Source organism: Notamacropus eugenii, chromosome 3 (genome assembly GCF_028372415.1).
Source record: "Notamacropus eugenii isolate mMacEug1 chromosome 3, mMacEug1.pri_v2, whole genome shotgun sequence".
Taxonomy (NCBI): domain Eukaryota; kingdom Metazoa; phylum Chordata; class Mammalia; order Diprotodontia; family Macropodidae; genus Notamacropus; species Notamacropus eugenii.
In genome coordinates this window covers 79,831,549-79,857,755 of record NC_092874.1, presented here as the reverse complement: position 1 = coordinate 79,857,755, position 26,207 = coordinate 79,831,549, and the positions used below count along the sequence as shown (strand labels likewise).

At 38.1% G+C, this 26,207-nt stretch overlaps 1 protein-coding gene across 2 annotated transcripts in view; it reads left to right on the top strand.

Moving 5' to 3' along the window:
* PFKP (phosphofructokinase, platelet) overlaps nt 1–26,207 on the top strand; it is a 79,487-nt gene that overhangs the window by 20,962 nt on the left and 32,318 nt on the right. For both annotated transcript variants that reach the window (XM_072652047.1, XM_072652048.1), the window contains exons 3-12: nt 5,084–5,161; nt 7,636–7,825; nt 10,304–10,469; nt 11,195–11,239; nt 12,262–12,370; nt 15,341–15,436; nt 17,615–17,707; nt 18,562–18,687; nt 20,603–20,667; nt 22,783–22,852. In XM_072652047.1, coding sequence (XP_072508148.1) covers nt 5,084–5,161; nt 7,636–7,825; nt 10,304–10,469; nt 11,195–11,239; nt 12,262–12,370; nt 15,341–15,436; nt 17,615–17,707; nt 18,562–18,687; nt 20,603–20,667; nt 22,783–22,852 — 1,038 coding nt within the window. The remainder of the gene's footprint in view (nt 1–5,083; nt 5,162–7,635; nt 7,826–10,303; nt 10,470–11,194; nt 11,240–12,261; nt 12,371–15,340; nt 15,437–17,614; nt 17,708–18,561; nt 18,688–20,602; nt 20,668–22,782; nt 22,853–26,207) is intronic.

The following is a 26,207-nucleotide window of genomic DNA, read 5'->3' as shown; positions in this document are numbered from 1 at the left end:
TTCTTTCATCTTTTGTCAGAAATTATTTTATTAAGATCATTCTAATCTAAACATAGATACTTAGAGGACTAAAGATAAGGCAGTTACTTCCATGATTCTGAAAATTACTCTCTGTCAAGTCATTTTCAAGAAAAAACTGAAAATTAAGAAAACATCACAATAATATAAAACATATTTTACAAGGTTCATATGGAAAGTTCATTTGGCCTTTTGCTTCATCAAAGAAAACAAGTCACTTAAGCTTTTGGCACATCCTTGGGCATTTTCCTAAAGCCATTCAGTTCTTCTTTGACCACTACCATAGATTCTCCTTTCCAGCTGGTTCAAGGTAAATTTGAGGGATTCTTCCATGGACTGAAGTAATTAAAGATTTCTTTCTTTCTCTTAGTCTGATCATTATTCTCATATGACTGAGGTATACTGGCCAAGAGTACCACTCCTAAGTGAACCAGTCAAGGGTCCCTTGTCCTTGTCTACTCCCAGCCTTGATTCTTTTAAAGGGGACAGTAGTGAACTCTCAGCCAGTTTACTTCAAGGAAAGTAGTTAGGTCTTTGGTAAAGAAAAATGATTTAGTGTTGAGCACAGTTTCAGAACTGAGAGTCAGAGTGACTGATAAGGTTTCTCATTAAGATTATTCCATACATTTCAGACTGGGGTACTGAGAAAAATACTGTTTCTAAAAGAACTGGAGAGAAGCCTTAGTCTTTTTCCTCATTTCCCACTTTTTGTTCTGAATATGACTAATACAAGAGTAATCTGTGCTCAGCAATTTCATGACCCCATTATGTACCTGTCAATCAGCTGTGACATATATTACTCTAATTGGACCGAGACAGAGTATTCTATATTTTATTTTATTACATCAGATGAGATAAGGTACTAAAATGACAAAAACTATTCTTGATGTCGCAGGCCAGTATTCCAGCAGTATAACAACCCTGCCTATTAGGGTCAAGGACATTGTCTTTAATACGTGGTACGGAATATCAATAGAAGTCTGTAAGTCTCCAGTCCTTTATTCTTCTGAAGAGTAACCAGAAGGCTATGCAGATTAATAAAGGTGTATGGGATTGAGGTGGTCAGGTTTAAAGACAATTGGAATTTCATAGTAACATTTTTGTGCTGGTCTTAACTTGCACTGGTCAGTAAGTTAGCCATATGCTATTACAAAATAGATATTCTGACTCTATATGCTGCTTCTTCTAACACAGCTATAATTTCCCTTTGGAGAGTGAACTTCCCAGATCTTAACATGTGCTTGCTACTACGTCGTCATCTCTAAATTTGGTATACACTACCACTGGCTGACTATAAAGGTCAGAGCATCTACTAATTCCCTTCCATACCAGATATCTGGCTCACTTCCAGAAATGCTTATAAGCCATTAGGCTCCTCTTTCTAGGGCTTGTTCATCTATGTATCATGATGGACTGCTCAGACCCATATGTTAACTTCCCCTATCGCTGAGTCATTGTCTAGACCCCCTTAAAGAAGCCTTTAGCATGGATGGTACGTTGGGAGTGATTGTGCTTCCAAACTGAGAATCTGTGGGGCACAATTTCGTTGCCATAGGTCAGAAGGAATGTTTGATTCTTGGTTTACACTGTTCATCTAACACTAATGAGTGAGGTTTTTCCTTATGGCTCATAACTCCTTATTTCAGAAATTCTGGCCCACAGAGCTTGAGAAGAGCATGCTCTGTGCTGCTGGAGTATCTAGGTTGTTGGACAATCTCCCTCTTCAGTAAAGAGAATTCTATTATAGTAACTAGTGCAAAAGTGTTGTGGGACTCTCCCAAACCATAGCTGATTTCATGTAGGCTTCTTTCATGACAACGGCTTTCCTAATGGTACCAACTAGTGGTGTTTGTCTAGGCTTTTACAGACATTCTGAACTTTTTTTAATTGAAACTGCTTTTAATATTTGTGAAAAGACAACCCTTGGTGTACAAATGGAGTTGTTTCTAAAGTTCCTTTGTACATAAAGATATTTGAAATTCTTAAGTATTTTCTCATTAGTGCCATGATATAAATGTTGGTTGAGTTCCCAGGACAACCTGCAACAGACTATTAAACCTATAAAGCACCTGAAATTGAATCTAGCCGCCATTTACTCAGTGTTTCTATACGCGTCCAGAGTTCTGACTTGGAATGCAATTGGAGCATTCCCTGTTTCTCTCAATTCTGACAACCCTACAGTACAATGGGGGTGCTGTGAGTAACAACAATGAAATAAAGCACATTCAAGTTCTAATCTTTGCTCCTCTGTTTATTAGCCTTCTGAATAGGGAAGGTTCTCTGGGCTTTGGATTCCTCATGTAAAATAAGGGGACTTGAACTAAACCAGGGGTGGGGAGCCTGTGGACTCGAGGCCACATTGGCCTTCTAGATCCTTGAGTGCAGCCTTTTGACTGAGTTCAAGTTTTACAGAACAAATCCTTTTATTAAGGGAATGTGTTCTGTGAATTTTGGATTTAGTCAGAGTCGCACTTGGGGACCTAGGGAGAAATGGTGAGTTTAAATAGAAGAGGTGTCTGCTTTCATGGAGTTTTAAGTGTAGCAGGAACATGAAATTTTTACTCCATTCTCATACGCAATGCTACCTGATAAGAGCATCAGATGTTATCATGTCTGGAGGCAGGAGAAGAGGGGAGTCACCTTCCCATAGAAGCTCAGTGGGGCTCTAAGGAATGAATAGGAATCCAGCAGCTGGAGGTGGAGTACAAGCTTTTCTGCATATAGGAAACAACTTGCCCCACACAAGGGTAGGAAACCTGATATGGTTACCAAGGGTGGAGAATAGTTCAGTTTTCCTGGATTATTAAAGAGAGGTACTGGAGAAAAACAGTGTAGTGACTATAGCCTTTGTTTTGCAGAGGGCCTTGAATAGGATTGGGGGCAGGGGTAGAGTAGGAGGAATGGAACACTAGCACTCTCCCTTGTCTGAGATGATCTTGTAGCTGAGTTTTGAAGAAAACTAGGTATTCTAAGAGACAGAGGTAAGGAGAAAGTACATGCTAGACATGGTGAGCCACTAGTCCCAGAATATGAAGATGGAAAGCTGGGAAGGAACAGCCAGGAGGACAGTTCGGTTGGACTGTACCGTGACCAAAGAGGACTAATTTATTATAGGCCTGGAAAGAGTTGTTGGAGCCAGGTTGTAAAGGACTTTAAGTGCTACATAGAGGTGTCTATATTGAATTCCAGAAGTAATAAGTAGCCAATGGAGTTTATTGAATAGTGTAGTGACATGATAGTAGAAAGATAATCTTGAATTTAACTATATTTTGTTCCATTTATTTATATGCTTGGAGGAGGAGCAGGTAAAGAGATAGGAAAAAAAGAATCAATTTTGTTATGAACGTGTTAAGTTTGGGATGTTTATAGGACTTTTAGGAAGAGAGAGGGAATAAGCATTCATATAGTGCCTACTATGTGCTAGGCATTATGCCAAACACTTTATATAACTCTCATTTGATTCTCACTACAACCCTGTGAGGTAGGTGCTATTCTGATCTCCATGTTACAGCTGAGGAAACTGAGGTGGATAGAGGTTAAGTGACTTTTCCAAGGGCCACAAAACTAGTAAGTGTGTGAGACCAGATTTGAATTCAGGTTTTCCTGACTCCAGGTCCAGTGCTGTACCCACTGTACCACCTAGCTAGGAAGAGATGTCTCAAAGGCAACTGAAGATGTAGGTTTGGAATTCAGGAGAGATATTAGGGTTCAGTGTACAGAAATAGGAGTTATCTTTCTATAGATGATACTTGAACCCACTGGAAAAGATGAGATCACCAAGGGAGACTATAGAGAGATAGACAAAAGAGGGCCTTGTATAGTGATGTCAAATTCAAATAAATATGGAGGTCACTAAACTATACATAAGGATCCCTGCAGACCACATATTGACTTAGTTTTATAATGTGATATTTCCTCTTTTATTGCATTTTAATTTCTTTTGTTAAATCTTTTGTGATTACATTTTAATCTGGTTTGGGCCACACTCGGGAGGGTTGGGGTTACATGGAGAACATGTTTGACACCTCTGGTCTGGAACATAGCTCTTTATTACATCCAGTGTCATAAGACTACAGAGGATGAGGTGGGGGAGCGTTGAGGGAGAAGTTGTTCAGTTCTCTCAAAAGCTGCAAGGAAATTAAGAAGATATCCCAGAGATTACATAATCCCACCCCATTATTTTGTTGATCAGAAAACTGAAGCCTGAGCCCAGAAAGATGGAAGACTTCCCAACACTTAGATAGGTAGATGATTTCTAAGATCCTTTCTAGCTCTTAAATTTTGTTTCTGTAATCTGAAGTTTAAATGTGGAATAAAATACGATCAGAATTAAGGACCAGACATCAATTAACTACCTTTATCAACTTTTCCTAATCAGCTTTATAATATTTTCCCCTTTCTAACTTAAGCACTGGGAATAGATGGACAAGCAGAAAGAGAGATGATCCTTCTCCTTAAGGTGCCTACATTCTAATGGAGAAGACAGCACATAAAAAGGAGCTAAAAGGAGGGGAGGAGAGAGGATGTCACAGAAGCATGGAAGAGGAAGTCCTGTGGAGAGCTGAGTGCAGCCTCCAGAGGAATTATTAGATTTAATATGATCTTAGTCCAAAATAAACACTTTGGTGTTTCTGCAGTCTCCTGTTTTCTTTGGAGGGCATCTAATAACAATACCAGAGTGGGGAACCTGCTGCCTGGAGGCCACATTCCCCACCCCTGAGTCATATAACCTTTAGAGTTGTTGTCTAAAAGTATACACTCCCCCCCCCCAAAAAAAAAACTAGACTGACAGCATAAAAACTTTAAATTCAAGAAACCTTACTTATTCAGACTCATCAAAGGCGGACTAGTCTGCATTTTTTAGTATTAATTTAATTTTTATTTCTAGATAACATAAAGGTAAACGAAAGATCAACCCAGAATGAAATTCCAATCAGTAGAGTTTGTTAATGAGCTTTGTTGTAACATACTTTTAATCAATGATTGTATTTTTTCTAATTCATTATAAACACTAGGCATCCTTTTTTTTTCTTTTTTTGAAACTACATGTTCTTTCTCTTCTTAGGGTTATCAAGGTATGGTAGATGGAGGCAATAACATCGTTGAAGTGACCTGGGATTGTGTTTCCAGCATTCTCCAAGTGGTATGTAACTTTGTATTTGTATGTATCTAGCTATAGCTAGGCACTTTACTGGGCACTCAAATCAAAGTCAACTGCAAGTCATGTCATCATCTTGATGTCATGGACCTCTTTGATAATGAAGGACAAATTCCAGCCATTATGAGACTTTTAATATTTTGAAATGTCTTATCTCAGCAATATGGAGAGAAGATGAAGATGAAGATGAAGATGAATATAAGACAGGTTTCCGTCTCTAGCACAGATAAGCAACTGAAGCAAACAGGATTAAGTTACTTGCCTAGGGCCCCACGGTTAGTTGGTGTCTGAGGCCGGGTTTTGAACTCAGGAAGAAGAGTCTTCCTGACTTCAGCATATTATATAGTGTTCCACCTAGCTAGCTGCCCCATTGAATTAAATGCTGATAACCAAAAAATATTGGGTAGGGTGGTGTTTTTTTTTCCTAACATCTTCTCATTACTGGATTATAATAAACCTATTAAGAACAACAGTGACATTTCCATCCTGCTCATCTAGTGAGTATTGAACTATGCAATACTTGTGGCCAGAAAGTGTGTGTGTGTGTGTGTGTGTGTGTGTGTGTGTGTGTGTGTGTGTGTAACCCTAACCCTAACCCTAAATGCTATTCTAACCCTAACCCTAACCCTCGATTCTAACTCTCTATTCTAACCCTAACTCAATTCTAACCCTAACCCTAACTCTAACCCTAGCCCTAACCCTAACCCTAAATGCGCTCTAACCCTAACCCTAACCCTGAATAAAACTAGCAGAACTGCAGTTTACCATTCGAAGTTTTCTTCTCTAAGATTATATGGAGGATTTCTATGGGAATGGAGCATTTGTAGCTTACAGATTTCATTTCAACATTATAAATTCCATGATCCTCCAATGATTTAACCATGAGACCATAATAATCAAGACAATTTTTAGCTTCTGTGCTTAATACCTTTGCTCTTCATAGTCATAATTTACTTAATCATTACTATTATCAGAAGGGGACAATCACATGAACACTACTGAACTCTACCACTATTGTTGGTAATAAAAATTATTCCTGAGCAAATTTGAACTTTTACCTTGGGGCACACTGGGTGATTGTATGCATATGTACTTATGCAAAAAGGCCATTTAATTAGTATTGGGTTGTTAGTTTTGTTTTGTTTTTTTAATTTTAGGTGTTATGTCAACTTTTGTTTTGAAAGAAATAAAATGTTTCTAAAAGTCAGTTTTAGATATATTCATATCTGGTATTTGTGTTTATTATGTATGAATGAATAAATGTATCCACACAATTGTAAAGGTTGTTGAAGGTATATATTTCCTTTTATACAAACAGCTTTCTCCCAGTAAATGAACTTCTCTTTGTGCAGAGGTAATCCTGAAAGTTTGCAAGTTCAGATTTAATTATTGCAAACTGAATCATGTTAAATGTACAGGGTATTTCAGCATTTAAAGGAGGCCCTAAGTAAATCTTTTTCGTTTTAAGTGAAAAATCTTTTATGTTACAAGAATTTTTTTTCATAGTTTTGTGCATTTGGATTTTTGAGTATCAGTTTCTATTAAAAAGAAAGCGCAATCAAAAAGCAAAACTTAGAGCACACACCTTCCTTCCCTTTTTATCAATTTACATTGAGACCTGATGGCAAAATCTGAAGGTCAGTCATCCAGGATGATTTTCTAAATAAGACACTCTCTTAAAACAGGTCATAATGTCCAATTCAGGAAGGGAATTTAATTCTTTTCATATCTCCCATAATATGATCATTAAGCACTGATATTATTATTCTGTACTGTCTTCATTATTTCTGAGCATATGCAGACCCTTTGGAGGTTTATATCTGTGTATGTGTTCAGATTTCTCCGTTCTATAGTCTGATAGTATCTGGAGGGCTAGCTTTGGGCTCAGAAAGACCTGAGTTCAAGACCTGCCTCTGATCTACAGGAAGTAACTGGGTGCACCTTAGTGTCTCAGGCAACTGTGTAAGACTGTAACTTAGAGATAGTTGTGCCTATGCATTGTTGGAGAGAGTTTCCACACTGGGAGTCTCTCACAGAGATAAAATTGGTCTCTCTCCTCAGAAAAAAACCCATATATACTGAAAAAATATAATATGGTAAGATTATAAGCTCCTCTGAAAGCTTATCTCTATTATCTTAATATCCTCCCCTCCCTCCTCTAGTTCAATTTATTAGAAACGTTGGGTATTTAAATGTTTGTTGAATGAATGAATGAATAGAATGAATGAATGGCAACTCCCATCCTTTTATCTTTTATCTTGGTATAGTTCAAGAACCTAGGGAGGGATATTAACATATTTTTCTTAGCACCTGCAGATGGCTGACCAGAAAGAAGAGATTTTCATGTTCTCTCATAGCTTCATGTATATATAGGTGGGACTATGCATGTATCCTCCTTATATTGCTATCCATCTATTTAGAAGGAGGTAAATGAATGTGACTTTTTTTTTTTTTACCAGGGAGGAACAGTCATTGGCAGTGCACGCTGCCAAGCATTCCGTACCCGTGAAGGACGTTTACAAGCAGCTTATAACTTGATTCAAAAGGGAATCACTAACCTGTGTGTGATTGGTGGGGATGGAAGTTTGACGGGAGCCAACCTTTTCCGTGAAGAATGGAGCGGACTCCTGGATGAATTGGCCAAAAATGGTACATTTACACTTTCTTGTTGTCTTCTACTGCTTTCTACTACTACTTTTTTTTGCAGAGCAGATTTTGGTAACTTGAAGTGGATTTGTTATGCCTCCAGTCAGGACTTTGGTTTAGCCAACTGAGTTAGATTATTCTTTTAAAGCCTCTTGTTTAAATTGGATAGTTCACCAAATGCTAGATAGAGTTGTAACTTAAATTCAGGCTTTCCTTTGCTGTACACAACTTAGAACTTCTGCAGAAGAATTTCTAAAAATCTTAGTTATGGGATATAATGGAATTTGTTTTCTTATAACCTGTGTCTGAGGTGTATGTGGATAAGTATGTGTGTGTATATATACACACAAGTACACATAGATTTTTTTCATTGTTGTTCATCTTAGTTGTGTCTGACTCTTTGTGACCTCATCCATATATGTATGTGTATGTATGTGTGTGTGTATATACACATTTATATTTTTTTCATCGTTCATTTGTTGTAGTCATGTCTGACACTTTGTGACCCCATTTGGGGTTTTCTTGGCAAAGATACAAAACTAAATGGCAAATATACTAAAACTAAAGTTTGCCATTTCCTTCTCCAGCTCATTTTATAGATGAGGAACTAAGGCAAATGGGGTTAAGTGACTTACCCAGGATCACATAGCTAGTAAGTGTCTGTGTCCAGATTTGAATTCAGGAAGATGAGTCTTCCTGACTTCAGCCCCAGTGTGTGTGCGTATGTGTGCGTGAGTGCATATGTGTGTGTGAGTGTGTATGTGTATGTGTAGTGTGGAAGAAGGTACACATAGTCGTACACATTGAAACTTCCCTTTATCTTGATGATGTCCTTTTGGTCCTTTTCAAGAACAAAGGACAGCCACCAACCAACCGTGTGTGTGTATGTGTGTATGTATGTATGTGTGTGTGTATGTATATATATTACACATGTACAGGTATAAATATGTAAGTATATTCACATATACACCTATAATGTCAAATTTGAATAATATAAAACCTATTAAAAAGTATAGTAATCTCTGCTAAAGTCCTGTTTTAATGTCCCATATAGTATAGAGGTGATCCTGGCTTCTTTAGGACCATTCCCGTGGAGTAGAGACTTTTATACACCCTACCAAGCTAGAAGACAAAACAGCAAGACTGTTCTTTAGTCATCCGGGGAGCACCCTAGCTAAGTCTGGAGAGTGAATTGACTACAGATTTTAACAGACAATGGTAACAGTAATAGATTTGTTTTTCAGCAACTCAGAAAGACCTCTAAAACCTAGCAGAGTGGCTGTCTGTGCCAGTGGAGGGAGTACCTGAAATGATAAAATGACAGATCCTTGAAGCAGTGATTATGGACTAATGACAGGCAGAGGAAAGGCTTGGAGTTGGGCAGAAGTGACTGCCAGCAAGTGGTGTAAATTGCCTGTGGAGAATTAAGGATGTCTGACAAAGGGTAACAAGCCAGAGTCAAACCTGGACTTTTCCCTGTCCGTTTTTTCATGTTTTGTTTATGCTCTTTTATAAAGCAGATAAACAGATATAATCACTTATAAATGTCTCTCCCTTCTTCCCTCTCCTACTCCCACATTTGTCTCTTATGACTACGTTTGGCCTGTCTTTGCTTCCTGTTCTCCTATTAAGAAGCATGTTAGAGAACCCTTAATCATGAAAACAAAGGCATAAGGCACCACATATTTCTAACCTAAGCTGGTCTTTACCATTTCAGCCAATGCTTAGTACAGGCTTATGTAGGTACTTTTTGAGTGCTTAGGAAATACTTCTATCTCATTAGTCTATAACTCTCATTTTTTTAGACAAATCTCCAAATGTTCTTGGGCTTTGGATATTAAGAAAGAAGAGAGGGAGGGAGGAAGGAGGAGAGAACTAATTACTGGGAATATGAATACAAGAAAGGACTACAATCCTTGACCTCAGTGAGTTTATATTCTAAGAGAAGAACACACTACCCAAAAGAGAACTGAAAAGAGGCATGCTCTTAAAGTCCAGCAAGTCAGAAACAGGCCAGGAATGTGAAGAATGAGAGACATAATACAGACACATTATAATATTTCCAATGCAGTGTCTGTATTGGCTGAACTTCAAGGATATCAATATTAATAACCTGAATTTCTACAGTGTGTTGAAGCTTACAGGGTGCTTGCTTTACAAGTGCAAGACCTAGAAGCTATGACTTGCTTACACAAAAATAGGAAGAGTTGGAACTAGGATTTGAAACCCCTTCTTTCAATGCCAAGTTGTCTTCTTTTTAGTTGAAAGGAGCAGCTCATTTTGTGAAAACATTTTTTTTTTGTCTTTGACAAGCCTTCTTTCCCTGAATTCTTGAGCAATTAGTCAAAAAATTTGTGAGAATGAGGAGAAAACCAAATGGGTAAATCACTTGTCATATGAGATCATTTTCCTCTTAACATCATGTTGATCCTGGAACATCAAATGATAATCAGCATGAACGTTGTCAATATTTTTAAACAGGTAAAATTGACAAAGAGGCTGTGAAGAAATATGCCTACCTCAACATTGTGGGCATGGTGGGCTCTATAGACAATGACTTCTGCGGGACGGACATGACAATTGGTACAGACTCTGCTTTGCATAGAATCATTGAAGTCGTGGATGCCATCATGACCACTGCTCAGAGGTAAAACATAAGAAAGAAATGAGCAGGGAAAACACAATTGGACAAAATAATTGCCAAGATCTGAATGGTGGCAAAACATACCTAAGCAAACTGGAGTGCCAGGTCATAAACTAACCCGGGATACATGATATCCTGGCAACAATTTGAGTGTTTGAAATTAGGAGAGTAAGAAAATGAGTCTGTGCTTTATTTATTGATTTCCCCTTTTCTCCTTAGTCCCTAAGCCTTCATTTTTAAGAGAATTACCCCTGTATTTTCTACTATTTTCATGGCAACCCAAGTACCCTACTTCTGGGTTCCTTTTGTGAGAATGTGTTCAATTAATTGTTCTTTTTATTGGAAATAAGTCTGTTAATACAAGTTCGTTCTCTTCCCTGAAATAGCCATAAGAAAGTTTTCTAGAAACAATTTTAAAATCTCATATCCTGTGAATGTCTTTAAAATGGAAAAGTAATGTTTTGAAAGTATGTGTTTTAAAAAATAGCAGTGTTCAATGAGTTGAGAGACTGCTTCATATCAGGTGCTTTGAAGCATCCACTTGAATAAAGTCAGATTTGCATTTGTAGAAAATGAATCTTTACCGTTGTCTGTTTGCATACCTCTAGTGGCTATAGAATGACATTCTTACTTTAAGCCTATTGATTTATTCCTGAATCTTTCTGTTTGGTGTTCATGCCAATGTTAAGGTTAATTATATGTCTGTTCCCTATTTTTCTGTCTTACAGTCATCAGAGGACCTTTGTTCTGGAGGTTATGGGAAGACACTGTGGGTATGTGTTTAGAAAACAATATGCTTTAGGGACATTGGAAATCACCATGTCTAAACCCCTTCATTTTGCAGATGAAGAAACTGAGCCCCAGAGATATGAAATGGCACACTTTCAATCGTTGGCAGACCCAGAACTATAATCCAGGACTCTTGTTTTGAGTGTACTTTCCGTAATACCACCCTGTTGCTATTAGAGCCCACAGATACTTCACAGTATCTCTGATCTTGGTGAAGTTGGGGTCTTCCATCAGAGTAGATGAAGTCTCATCTACACCTTCTCATCCTGTATAGTTTTTGTCTAAGTCTTCTCATAGATTCTCCCTAAATGTTTTGCCCAATATGCCTGAGACCTGAATCTAGGTCTTGGGATGTTATCTGGGTACCAGTACAATACTTGGGCTGTCCATCTGTTATCCCTCACTCTCAATACATGACAAGCCTTCCTTTTCTGATGACTCAGTTCCTAAATGATGCTTTTTATGTTACTTCCTATATATATTATCACTGGTAATTTGAAGGAAAATTTAGTGACAGTGAGAGCTGTTTAAAACAAAGTGGGGCAGTGTCAAGAAGTAGTGAGTTCTCCCTCATTTTAGGTCTTTAGATAAAGGCTGAGTGGATGACCACTTATTGGGTATAGCATCAAATAGATCCTTCTTTAGATATAGCTTGGACTAGCTGCCTTTGAGGTCTCTGAAATGTACTGTGGACCTAACTACTTACGCTACCATCTGTTTTACCATGACTATTGAATCAGTTACAATTTCAACTCTTTGGGGTTTGTGGTTTTCTGTGATTCACAGTCACTTAGCAGCTTAGGAAAAGATGACTGATGGGGAAAAGATGGTTTCGGAGTCATCTCTCCCATCCTCACTCCACCCCACCCATATATAGCAAGGGTATATAACTGAAGTCTTCCCAAATGTTGTCCAATCTGCTCTCTTCCTCCTGTTCAGTTCTCAATCCAGTGCAGTGTCACCTACAAAGTGTAATGTTGTCTGCCTTTTGATTTTTCCTGAATAGGTATCTAGCTCTTGTAAGTGCCCTGGCTTGTGGTGCAGATTGGATGTTTATTCCTGAATACCCACCAGAGGAAGGCTGGGAGAAGCAACTATGCCTTAAACTATCAGAGGTGATCATTTTAATGCCACTTATTGTACATTTTGTCTTCAGAGGTTCATGTGTTTGAGTGGTACTTGCTATATGATGAAATAGAAAAAACCTTCTCATTTCCCCAGAAATACCAGTAATTCATTTAGGCTAGGTAATGGGCCTTGCCTGTGGGTTCAGGGCTTGCAAAACCAGATTTTGCCTGCAAATCCATTTGGCTCTCCATTAGTTTGACATATCACCAAGTATCCTAGCCAGAATGGGCCTGTTTTCTATTCTCATATCCTAATTCCTCTTTAGTATTACATGGAAAATGGTATCTATCCATTAACTATGTTTTTTCATTATGATTAACCTTGCTTTCAGTTTTATTGGCTTCTCATTAAATTACTTTGTAGAATATCTTTCCTCCTTTTTGTGACGTGAAAGTTTTGCTTGTATTCCAGAATATTTGTTAAAGTAGGATGTCTAGCAGGAGATTAAAAAATACTTTCCTATGTTAATGGGTCTAATTAAAAGATAAACTCAATGTACGATACGTGCATTAGTTGCCTGTTATTGCTTACCTGTTCTTCATTTTAATACTTTATTAAAGCATTTATTTTATAAATATACTGAGTGCTGAAGAGATTTGCAAAGGGAGATCAGAAGTATCTATCTTTAGTGAGTTCGCTACCTACAGTAATGACTGGACTGTGTATCACCAGTCCACAGGTTTACAAAATAACGGCTCTAAAGGTCTTTCACTAGTTAAGCCCTTGCCTTGAGACACTTTACAATATAAAAATAGTATATTAAAGTGCCCAAGAAAGGAAGGAGGAGTTCCTTTGGAGTAGTGTGAAGTAGTATGGGGGAAGTAGAAATATTTTTATATTCTAAGAGTGTGTGTGTGTGTATGAAGGCTTGATTTTAACATAAAATAATTTAGTATTTTGTATCAGACTTAATTTTCCCAAATACAGAGTTTGTTTAATATTTTTTTGAAGGAATTGATTTCTCTTTCTGTTGTGGATGTGAGTATGTATGTTTTGGGGAGGATATTACTCAGCTCAAACACAAATGTGTATCCCTGTAGAATTCTGCCCTATTTTGATTCTTCTTAGAATCATGCATGCTTAATTTAATTAGAAGATTTACAATGTGGAAATGGTCCCAAGGTTTAAATTATAATGTTTTGTGTAATTTCTGTTCTGTGACTAGAAGGAGGTTTTTATAGACTACATTTTAAGTTCCCTGTCCTCATTACTAGTACTAATATTAACATAGTATTTTATGAGAAAAACAGGCTTACTTTGTCAAGTTTTGAGACTCCGTGTGTGTGTATGTGTGTGTGTGTGTTCGTGTGTGTGTGTGTGGTGTGTAGGCATACTTATTTTATCTTCCCATTAGATTTTAAGATCCTTGAGGGCAAATATCTCTCAAAACATCCTGGAGGGTCTTATACATAATTCACTCTAGAAATATCTGTTGATTGAATTGGAAGGATATAAATGGCAGAGTTTGACAACATGGTTCTTCCTATTGAATATTAACACATTCAACAAACATTACTTGAATGCTGGTCATGTGCATAACAAACCACTGTGTTAAGTCCTTATCGTGAAAGAGATCAAGGTGAATATAAATTCTAAACAATCATTTTATAATTTAAGGGGAGGAGAAGGGGACAACACTAGGGCACTGATTAACTGTGCTACAAAGTAGAATACCGTTAAGTCCCGTAAGAGAAGGACATAACGATGCTCAGGGCATTTGGAGAAAAGAGAAACACCATTCTGGAGGAGGAATCCAATTTCTTTATGGCTTCATAAAAGAGATGTTATCTGGATACTTAGGCTTGATAGGATATTGATTGGTAGAAAGGAAGGGCAAGGGAGGTATCCTCAGTTGTAAGGAAAAGCATGAACAAAGTTGTTGTAGCAGAGAAAAATCCAGGCCATGTTTGGGAAATAGAAAGTAGTCCAGTTGGCAGGCTGTGGATGTGTTTAGGTAAATAAGGCTGCAATAGCAGATGGATGCCCCTGAACACAATGCTAAGAAGTTTTAGTGGGCAGCAGGGAGCCACTGAAAGTTTTTTAGCATCAAGATGATGGAAACAGAACTATCTTAAAGGAGAATTAATCTGGGAACTGTGTGTAGATTGAGTTGGAGAAGGAAGAAACTAGAGTGAGGTGGGGAGAGGAGCAAGGCAGTTTTTTCAGTTGTCCAAGTGTGAAGTAAAGTCTTGTGCAAAGGTGATGGAAATGAGAATAGAAAATAGGAATAAAAAAGAGAAGATGGTTGTTGGGCAGATTTTGGAGGAACTTTTTGTTGTTCAGTCACTTGACTCCATGATCCCAAATGGGGTTTTCTTAGCAAAGATATTGGAGTGGTTTGCCCTTTCCTTCTCCATCTTATTTTATAGATGAAGAAACATAGGCAAACAAGGTGAAGTGACTTGCCCAGCATCACACAACTAGTAAGTGTCTGAGGCTCTCAGGAAGATGAGTCTTCCTGACTCCAGACTCAGAACTCTTATCCACTGTTCCACCTAACTGCCTAGGGTCACACAGCTAGGAAATGTCTGTGTCTGAATCTGAACTCAGGGCTTCCTGGTTCTCCTGGCTCCAGCTCCAGTGCTCTATCTACTGTACAATCTAGCTGCCCCATCAGGAGAAAATAGCTATAGGCAAACAATAGAAAATGGAGAGCAGGTGGAGAAAAGGTAACTGGATGAGTGGGTGAATGGTGGTGCCCTCCTGCAATCTTCTCCCCAAAAGACCGCAATAAAAAACACAACTTTTTTTAATATAAAAAGCACAATTTAAGAAAAACATCATGAGGCACTGATCATCACCAGTTTCTGCCTCCAATCCTAGAAGTTTTTTTATCTCTGCCTTGTCAGTTCTTTTAGTAGGAGAGGAATTGATTGAATTTGGATTGGAAAAGTGGGACAGGGAAATTTCTAGTTCTCTTTGGTTCAGGTCTTTGAAAAATCCTTTTTTTCTCATAGAACCGTGCCAACAAGAAGAGGCTGAACATTATCATTGTTGCAGAAGGAGCGATTGATATCCATAATAAACCTATTACTTCTGAGCAGATTAAGGACGTAAGTTGTAGGACTTTACTGTAATGCTTCTGAGAAATTATTGAGATATATATATGTATATATACATATATATATGTGCATTTATTTTTTTAAACCCTCACAAAAATAGCACCTTTGAAGGGTGGTCAGAGGCATCTAATTTATAAAAGCAGAACAATTCATATTAAGAATAAAGGTAGGTGCTCACTAGGATATAACATTCTTCCTTATAACTAGAATTTCCTCTTTAGGAATAAGTACAGATTTTAATAGCAAAGAGATTATTCTTTTTAGAGTACCCAGTGACTTTATTTTATCCCAGCACCCCCAGTGCCCACCATACTGCCTGCCATGTAGCAGTAAAGATATGGATGACAGTTCACGTGTATATATAGCACTTCAAGACTTACAGATCACTTTCATTTTTTATCGCATTTGATCCTCACAATGACCCTGTGAAGTAGGTACTATTGTTAACCCCATTTTACAGATAAGGACCAGACCTATGATTTCATTGCTAAAGGGAACTCCCAGATGAGAGCCATCCCCCACACACACAACAGTGTAGGTCAGCTCCTTCTCTGCAACTCAGTCTGAAAGTTGCCTAAATCTTAATGCACTTGAGGTCTAGGCACCTCCCTCTAATGTATCCAAGGTCACACAATTAGTATTTGTCAGGGACAAAAGCAGAGCTTGTTGGATTGAATTGTGTTGCCGGAACATTTCGGTGTCCTCTCTTGCTTGGTTACCTTCTAGCCTGGAGCACTAACTAAGAGGCTTGTCTGGGAATAAAGCCATCTTGAGTTTATTGAAAGTGAATCACCATGTTATTTGCAACTCTAAAGAAGGAACCCACAACACTAGGCTTTTTTGTTGGTTTGCCCTGGCTAGTGGCACACATCTATCAGTACCAGCCTGCCTCCCCAGAGGCTTCTTAGCTCATCCCACAGGATTGCTGTTATTGAAAGCTCCATGAAGGAAATACAAGCAAACTACTGGATGTGGTTTAAGGCAGTGGGACAGGGTGAGGCACTAGGAAGGATTTGGGCTTCAGCCTCAGAACTACCTTCACTGTTCAAGTCTGTTGTACCACACTGTTAGTGATATAAACAACCAACAGGTATTAATTTACTCAGCACCTACGTTATTTTTAACATAAATTGTGCTGTTATAAATTGGATCCTACTATTCTTAAATATGAACACTCTAAATCTGAAGGACATTTACCAGTATTTCCAGGAAGTCATCATTGATTCTAACTTCAGACACACCCCAGAAAGAGTATCTTTTTACATAAAGCTCAAAGACAGTTTTAAAAATTTTCTTTGGTTTTGTTATGCCATTCCATTGTATTTAAGGTAATTGGGTATTCTGTTATCACAGATTGTTAAAACTGTAAAGAACCAAGGGCAGAACTAGGCTAGTCTCTTCCTTTCACAACTGAGGAAACTGGAATGATGTCCTTTGTGTAAGGTCACTCATCTAGTTCTTAATGGATTTTAGGAACTAGAATTGAGGTCTCCTGACTTTTCTGGTACAGTGCTCTTTCAGTTCTATGCTGCCTCATAAGCAAATACAGGTCCATGAGTTCTTCAGCATCTGTGATTTAGAAGACAAAATCTGTAGCACTGACTGAAAACCATGGAGTTTAAGTGACTTATTTGTTCCAGGTTCATTGTCTAATAAGCATCAGAAACCTAAGTCCTCCTGATGCCAAGTCTATCCCTCATTGAATATCATCCTCCTTATAACCTACTGTCACATGCATAGCTTTTAAAACGTAAGACAGTTTAGGTGATTAGAAGAAAATTCCCAAAGCCTCTTTCTTAATTCTCAGTTTGTCTGTGAATAATTTAATATAAACTGTTAAACTTTTTTTTATATAAATCTTTTTTGTTTTTTTACCTTCTTGGGAAACAATTCTTTTCCAGAACAATTTTGAATAGGTTTTTGCTAGCATCGTCAGAGGGTGAAAAGTAGAGATTCAACTTTCCCTCCTCAGATCTAGAAAAAAGAGTGTTCAAAGAAAGCACATTTCCCTCAGCTAAGATGTAAAGCATGTCTATTACTACATATCACTCTTGTGTTATTCATTACCACATATTATTCTTGTGTTATTCATATGAATTTTATTCAATAATGCACAACTCCCTATTGCAATGTTGTATTTCTTCATTGCTATAATGAATTTTTCTGTAGCTTGTAGTTAAACAGCTGGGATTTGATACTCGTGTGACAATCCTTGGACATGTCCAAAGAGGAGGAACTCCTTCTGCTTTTGACAGGATTCTGGTAAGTTTGTAGGAGTAATCACTCTTTTTATTTGGCATGTTTCCAAGAAAAGAGTCTATTTGGGGGTATTCAAAGGAACCAGACCTCAACTTCTTAAATAGTAGATATACTGGTTGACATTCAGGATGAGTTCCCTGATAGGACCATTTGGCAAAGTGCAGAATATCCCTCTTCTGGGCAGGTTAGGAACTTTATCATCTGAGACATTAATGGCTACTTGTGTTTGTTTTAAAGTTGACTGGAGACTAGCCAGCTTAAGAAAAGTAAATCAGACCTAAAGAGTCTAAAGAGTACTAACGGGCCTTTGAACTCATTACTGCAGTAGCTTGGATCCCTGGGAGAATGGAGCCCAGCAGGCAGAAGTGTAATGGGGAAGCTAAGGTCTTGTTAAGAGGTGAAAGATGGGACAAGAGAATAAAAGAATTTATCCAGATTGAGGATTCGTGGTTTCATGCCCTTGCTTTATTTTCCTCAATATCAAGAATCCTGAGTGAGGCTTCTCCTCCTTGCTAAAATTGAAACTGGCACGTTTTGGAGGGGGTTAAAGGCCATTCATGTATAATGGAGGTTTTCTCCTTTTTCATAAAAGAAAGGATTCTAAAAAAAAATGAAAGAGGAGAAGTCTAGTGAGAATGCAGGCAGCTATCCAGGTGTTTTGTATTAGAAACAAGTACCTATGATCCATTTATTCATGGAGATGTCTAGAACCCATAGACTGAGAATGGTAAGAGTTTGAGATTGTAGACCTCTTTCAAAGATCCTTATTAATAAAAGGTACTAATTGACTCTTCCAAGGTGTCCTTTTTAATATGATGTCCTTGAGTTTCATGCTTACCACATTCTTTCCTTTCCAGGCTAGTCGCATGGGTGTGGATGCTGTATTGGCCCTTCTTGAGGCTACACCAGATACCCCAGCATGTGTTGTGTCTCTGTCTGGAAATCAGTCTGTGCGTCTGCCCCTGATGGAGTGTGTGCATTTGGTAAGTTCATGGCATGGAGCCAACTGGTAATTCCAGTTAATTAATTGGACTGGGAAGGTGGTGAGTGACAATTAGTGCCTGTTACTAACTGAGCAGACCAACAGCCTGAGTGAAGCCTTTCTGCCTTGTCATTCACTGAATGAACGAAAAGTAAATTGAAGTCTCCAAGATAATAATTAGTGGTCTAAAGGATATATAGTAACAGCAGTTTCCTAGTGAAACACAGCTAGGTCCCAAGTAGTGTGAATAATTAGCCTTGTGAAGTGGTTGCATGTATTTGAAATCACTATTATAAGTTATAATTATCAAAAATATGGTAATTGGTTCCACCACAATAGAAATATGCAGTATAAATTCAAATAATGCAACTACTTCACAGGATTCATTATTCTCTCTAATCGAGGCGAAGCATTTTTAATTACTCTTTTGTGAAACTGGAGAGATTAGTATCACTTTGTTTAATTTTGTTATTTTTATCTGCACCTTAGTTACAATCTGTGTGACTCTTTTTAATTGCCTCATCTAAATTAGTTGGTTTATTGTTTTTGAGTTTTTTTAAGTGAGTCTTCTCTTGGCATCTTTGGGTTTACGAGTAGATGAGTGAGGGATGATTTACTGAGCACCAGTTCCATTTTAGGTGCTGAGAGAATATAAAAGAAGTATGCAAGGACTGTGCCCTAAAGGAATTTTAGAGTATTGCTGGGGAGTTGGGACATGCACACGCAAAACAGTTGGAACACAGCATGAAACAGTATATAATCAGGCACTAAAGTAGGTGGTATTGGAATTCGAAGAGAGGAGCTCTCTGAACAGTAACCCATGTCTCATAGTTGGAGAGTATTTGAAGCAGCCCACCCAGAACCATCCAAGTCAGTTGAGCTTATACTTCAGTACATGGATGAGTCCATGGTCTTACCAGCATGAACATTCTCTTTGCTGTTACAGGGTGCAACACTTCTATCCCTCCTTCTCTGGTATAATTCTTGTCCCCGTTCTTCCATAAATAGCTTGGCACAGTGCCTGTCACAATATCAGCTCTTAATTATCAGGAGTTGAGTAGGACTGAATAAAGCCCATTCCCTGGGCAGAAAGTGATATGAAAATGATGGACATTGAATTTGAGGGGATACCTTGGACTCATTGAAAATTTTCCAAATGCAGTCTAGCCAGCTAACATCTCCCTATTAAATCTTAGGCCCAGATCCTTGTCCAATGACATTTAGATGACCAAGGTACACATAAAACAGATCACACTATCTGCCTGGTCCCTTAGGGACAGGGGTGGGGAGATAGCCAAATGACAATGGTAATAAAGATACTCATCTCCTATTTGTAGAGCACTTGACATTTTTCCAAATCCTTATGAGTCAGGTAAGGTAGTAGTAGAGTCACATTGGGGTCATTAATGCTAGCTACTATATCATCCCTTACTCATATATAGTAAGGGAAGGCTCATGAGCTTTGTCTACATCTATTCATATAGGTTCAACACGGTCATAGTGGCCATGCATGTGGACTGAACCTGATATTACCACGTGAGCTGTTTAATATCTAGGCCACCAAATCTGTCTACATTACATTCTGAAAGGGAAAAAAAGGAAAGGAAGCAAACTGTTTTCTCTTGTTGATATTGTTCAGACATGTCCAACTCTTTGGGACCCCAGTTGGGGTTTTATTGGAAAAGCTACTGAAGTGGTTTGCCATTTCCTTCTCCAGCTCATCTTACCAGATAAGGAAACTGAGGCCAACAGGGTTAAGTGACTTGACCAGGGTTGCCCAGTTTAGTAAATGGTTGAAGCAGTATTTGAACTATTTGATGAGTCTTCTGGACTTCAGACCTGGTTCAATGTACCACCTTAGGGAATATCTTACGCTTTTACATTTTTAAACTTGCTTTTACTGTTTTTGTTTTAAGACTCAGGAAGTTCAGAAGGCAATGGATAAAAGACAATTTGATGAGGCTGTGAAGCTTCGAGGAAGGTGAGTCAATTTAGAGATGGAACTGTAGAGTCAAATGCTGTTTCCTGGTCAGGGCTCTCAGGAAAGGAGACATGTGCACTTAAAAAGTCTCATTCTCAATAGTTATTTCCTCTGGATTTCCATGGCTGTGCTTTGAAATTGGTGTCAGAAGGGACAAATGACTTCCAAACAACAACTAGTTGAAGTGTGTGATATGAATTTCCTGAAAGCCAAGTTATACTGAAATTAAGATGTATGGTATTCATGGGTATTCATGTTGCTAAGGCTTTAGAAAATGAACTGAAAACCAGGAGTTATCTTGTTAGATAGTGAGTTTCTCATTATTGGATGTCTTCCAGCAGAGATTAGATGGCCGTCAGGGATTTTGGAAATGGGACTCTTGAATTAATTATGAATGGGACAAAAGAGAAACAAGTGGGGCTTTGAAGCAACAGTTTGTAAGGGACTTCCTCAAAATGGGAGGAGGGCAGCCTTGAGCAAATACTGTTTTTGCCATTACATTAAATTACTTCTGATACCCCTCCTGTCGTGGCCTCCATTATTGCTTTCTGTGAACCCTTTTTTCCTCTGTATGCCTTAGACCTCCTTCCCATTTAGGGATTAGCATCTCTCTTGACACCAGACTCCTTGTCTCAGGGCTGCTGTCAGTACCAGTCAGTGACTGAACTTGACTGAGTCCTTCTACAGTAGTATGTAACTCAGGGGCATTCATAGCTCTTTGAGGCCATGACACACAGCAACTCTCCATTACAGGGGTGGGGAACCTGTGGCCTCAAGGCCACATGTGGCCCTCTAGATCCTGAAGTGTGGTCCTTTGACTGATTCCATACGTCACAGAACAAATCCCCTTAATAAGAGAATATGTTCTATAAAATTTGGACTCAGTCAAAAGGCCACACTCAAGGACCTAGAAGGCCACAGGTTCCCTCCTCTGGTTGGATCTTCTGCCTCATCTTGTCCTTCCCTTATCTCTATGGCATACTGGAAGATGAACTGTTTCCTGATCCTTCAAACCACAATGAAAGATGTACTGGCCTGAGCAAGACCTGGGATTGTGGAACTGGGGATGGTGGTAACTTTGGAGTCAGAGGACCTGAGTTCAAATTCTGACTCTGCCCCTTAATACTTGTGTGTTCTTAGGCAAATCATTTCCCATATTTGTAAAGTGAGAGGATTGAGCTAGGTGGCTTTAAAGATGCCTTTTATAGCCATCATCCTGTGGGTGCTGGATAGTGTAACAGCTATGTTGGGAGCAGGCAGGCCATTTAGGGTTGTATGTAGGTCTCTGCAGAGAACCCTACATATGTCATAAACATACAAATGACAGTGAGAATTTTTTTTAATACAAAGTAGAAATTTGATCTTTTCAAATTTGGGAATCATGAAGCATTTTCTCTTTTTGTGTATTATTTTGATCATCTATTATAGGAGGTTGGACCAGATAACCTCTAAAGATTCTTACAGTTCTGTAAGACTAAATTTAGTATATTTTCTTAGATATTTTCTGCCATGACAAAGCTTTCTATAAGATTTTTGAGTTGCACGTTTTTTCTTCCTCCATCCCTTTTTCCTTTCTAAGATGGCAAACAATCTGATACATGTTCATTCCTCAATTCTGACTACATAATATTTTGACAGAATTTTTGAAATGAACAGTCACAACAACAACCACCACTAAAAAATAAAACCCAGAATTTGTCCCATTATTATCTATTGTTATAAGGAAAAGGATGGTCAGAGGAGAAGGAGATAAGCATTAATTAAGTTTCTACTGTACGCCAGGCACTGTGCAGAATACTTTATAAATATTACCTTGTTTGATCCTCAGACCAATCCTGGAAGGTACATGCTGTTACTATCCTATTTTTATAGTTGAAAACACAGAGGTAAACAGGTTGAGTGACTTGCCCAGGGTCACATAGCTAGTAGGTGTCTGAGCTGGATTTGAACTCAGGTCTTCCCAACTCTAGGCCCAGCACTCTGTCCACTGCACCACCTAACTACAATGACATAATATGTTTGAAAAATCCTTTGTGTGATGTGGAGAATAGGTCTGCTTTCTTTCAAGTATTTTAAAATGATGATAAATAGAATTCTCCATTATTTTTATTTTAGGAGCTTTGAGAACAACTTGAACGCCTATAAATTGCTTTCTCAAAAAAAAGCAGATGGAGAGATTAAAAAGGTAAGTGGACAGTGAGACCAAGGTCAGGGGCAGGATGATCATATTCAGGGGAGTGGGAGATTGAACAGATGAAGCAGTTAGATGGAAATTATATTGGGAATGGAAATATTCCATGAACTTGGGGTTATAAGGAAAGTGTCATTAACTCCAGAAAGTTAGGTGCCCTTTTTTCTTTTTTTAAAATGTAAATAGTGTTTTATTATTGCCAAGTACATGTAAAGGCAATTTTCAACATTCTTTTTTTTTTTTATAAGATTTTGAGTTCCAATTTTTTCTCCCTCCCTCCCCTTTGTCTTCTAAGATGGCAATCTGATACAGGTTATACAGGTGGAATCATGTCAAAACGTGTTTCCATATTAGTCATGTTGTGAAAGAAGAAACAGAACAAAGTAAAAAAAAAAACAACACAAAAAAGCAAAGAAAGTAAAAATAGTTCGCTTTTAGCTACATTCACACTCCAACAGGGTACCACTCCCTTGGGTTTGAAAGGCGGTGGGATAATGAAAATAAAGAATGTTTATTTTCCCTTATTACACTGGTACCTTGAAGAAATCTAGTAGATTATACTTGGAGAGAGAGAGAGAGAGAGAGAGAGCAAGAAAATGTTACATAATGTTCATTGAGGCTACTCCTTGAGTCTTTTTTAAGCCCAAAGGGATTCTTTCCACCCAGTATTCATGGTATCTTATTTTATAATTTTGATAACTGTCAAGTGAAGCCAACAAGCATTTATCAAGGGCCTACTATGTGTTTATCCTTGTGCTAAATGCTGGGGATACAAAAAAAGGCAGAGAAAAACAATCCTTACCCTCAAGGCTCTCATAGTGCAATGAAGTATACGAACCACATTAATGCAGGATAAATTTCATTATAATTGTTATCTTTTATAATGCTATGAGTTTTATGGTATACATTTTAAAATGTTATTGAGGAGGGGTCCATGAGCTTCATCAGATTGCTGATGGAGCTCATGCCACAAAAAACGGTAAAGAGCCCCATTAAGGAGAGCTCGGAGTTCTCCCACCTGTTTGATAGGATTTCTCTTTTCTTGACCTTTAGAATAAGTGTTTGTAGTCATAGTCTCTCAGTTTAATATCTGATATCCTCCCATGCAGTCATAACCTTTGCATGGGATCTGAACCTTCAGTCTTTGTCTATGCTGTAGTCTCTGCTTTTTCTTGGTGCTGGAGTTTCATTTGGTCGAACCTCTCTGTTCATAGAAACAAACAGCCTCACCAAGGAACAATACCTTTGTTTCACTACCCTATCCATTGAGCCATGCCTCATAATAATGATGCTAACAATAGCTAACACATTTACATAGTGGTTATTGTGCACCTGCCTTAGCGCGTTTCATTTGACCATCACAACAATTCTGGGAGATATTCCATTTTATTCCCATTTTACAGAGGAGGAAACTGTGGCCAACAGGTTAAGTGACTTGCCCAGGGTCACAAAACTAGTAGGTATTCAAGGCTGGATTTGAACTCAGGGTCTTGACTCTAGGCACGCTGCTCTATCTACTGCACCACCTAGGTGCCTGTTAACCTCATGTATCTTATTTCTCATTTGAAATTCCACACTAGGAAGCTGAGTGGTTACTAGAAATGGAAGGTAAGGATAGTTTGCCAGCAAATGAAGTTCCTTCAAGGCCTTTTCCTTTCCTCAAAGCATTCTAAGAAATACCACCTCCCACTCTTTCCGATTCCTTAGTCCTGATAGCATAGAGAACTTACATTTTTCAGTTAGAACCAGTCAAATAATTTAACAGCTCCATGGTTTATGGTACCATGAAAAACAATTCACTCACAAGTGAATACCTGAGTTGTTATCATGACCAAGCAGTACCACATTGGGTCAGACCAGTAACTCACTGAGCCCTTCTCGGACAGAGCTACTAAAGGATGTTTTGGGGGAAGCTTCATAGAACCTTCCATGGCGTAAGCTTCCAAAGTTCAATCCATGAAGGAAGCCTTAGAACACCACAACATTGGATATGCATTAAGACTTCTGAGAGCTATGGGATATTGAATATTGAAAATCCATGGATAATTATTTCTTCTTGGAATTATTCCTGAGGTAGAGTCTATTTAATAGAAACAGCAACATAATGAGTAGCAATTTTTAAAATATTAAATTATTTGTTGTGAATTAGTGTGGGATAGTAGTTAGAGTGCTGGGCCTGGAGTCAGGAAATCCAGCCTCAGACACTTACTGGCTGTGTGATCTTGGGCAAGTCATTTAACCTCTAGAGGTCTGCCTCAGTTTCCTCATCTGTAAAATGGGGATAATAATAGTACCTCCCTCCCGGGGTTGTTGTGAAGATTAAATGAGAAAATATATACAAACCTCTTAGCACAGTGCCTGGAGTAAAAAAGGTGCTTACATTTGTTTCCTATTCTTCCTTTTCTAAAAATCAAAATCCTCTTACCCATGTTCTTATTTGGTTGTGGAATTAAACCAAATTGAAGATAGTTGTGTGAGATGCACAAAATCAGTTCAGTATTTTAAAATATGTAATCAGATTGGAGTTATGTTATGGTCCATTTAAGCATTCATTAGCTGTACGAACACTTCAGACAGGTTAGTGTATATATAACCTGTAATTCATTATGCATACCAAAAGTCAGACAGAGAGAGGCACAGAATTAACATAGACTTTAATTTAGCAATCATTGTTGACTTTTAGTAACTTCTTAGAAATCTGATTCTGTCAAAAATGAGTGATAAGGAGAGATCCTCTTCTGCAAGGCCATTGTGAAAAGTGCCATTTTAGGAATTGAATGAATGAGTGCTCCCAGATTCCCATTAATAGGAATTTTTATACTTCTTGCTGATATAGTTTGTCCACTGAGTATTTCATTTCAACTACATTTAATAAATACTATTAAACATCCCAGAAGGTAAACATACATGCATGTAAAATTGATCAATGATACTGATTATAAATTTTGACAGATAAAGTTTCATGGAGTCCATTATGCATTGTAATTGCCCAAGGTGTAACTCATTGCTAATGTTTTATAGATAAATTTTTAAAGTCTTTGCAAAAGCAAGTTATGATGGCTACTTTCATGGTTTTATAACGAATGCCAGGCCTTGTTCTAAAGCATGACTCAGTGATAACTGAATCATGCAGCACCATAATTGTATTATGTTGAATGTCATGGGGTGTGTGACTGTGCGAGTCTTGATAAGGCAATAAGAAAGGATGAACTCAAAATAGCCTAAAAGATAAATAGGTTATATATCTGAATCCTGAACAAGCAGTTTTCCTAATGACAAAAATCTCTTTCCTCTGCTATTGTTGTGTTGCTGGCCATCTCTGATACCTTTCTCATCAGTTAGATGACTC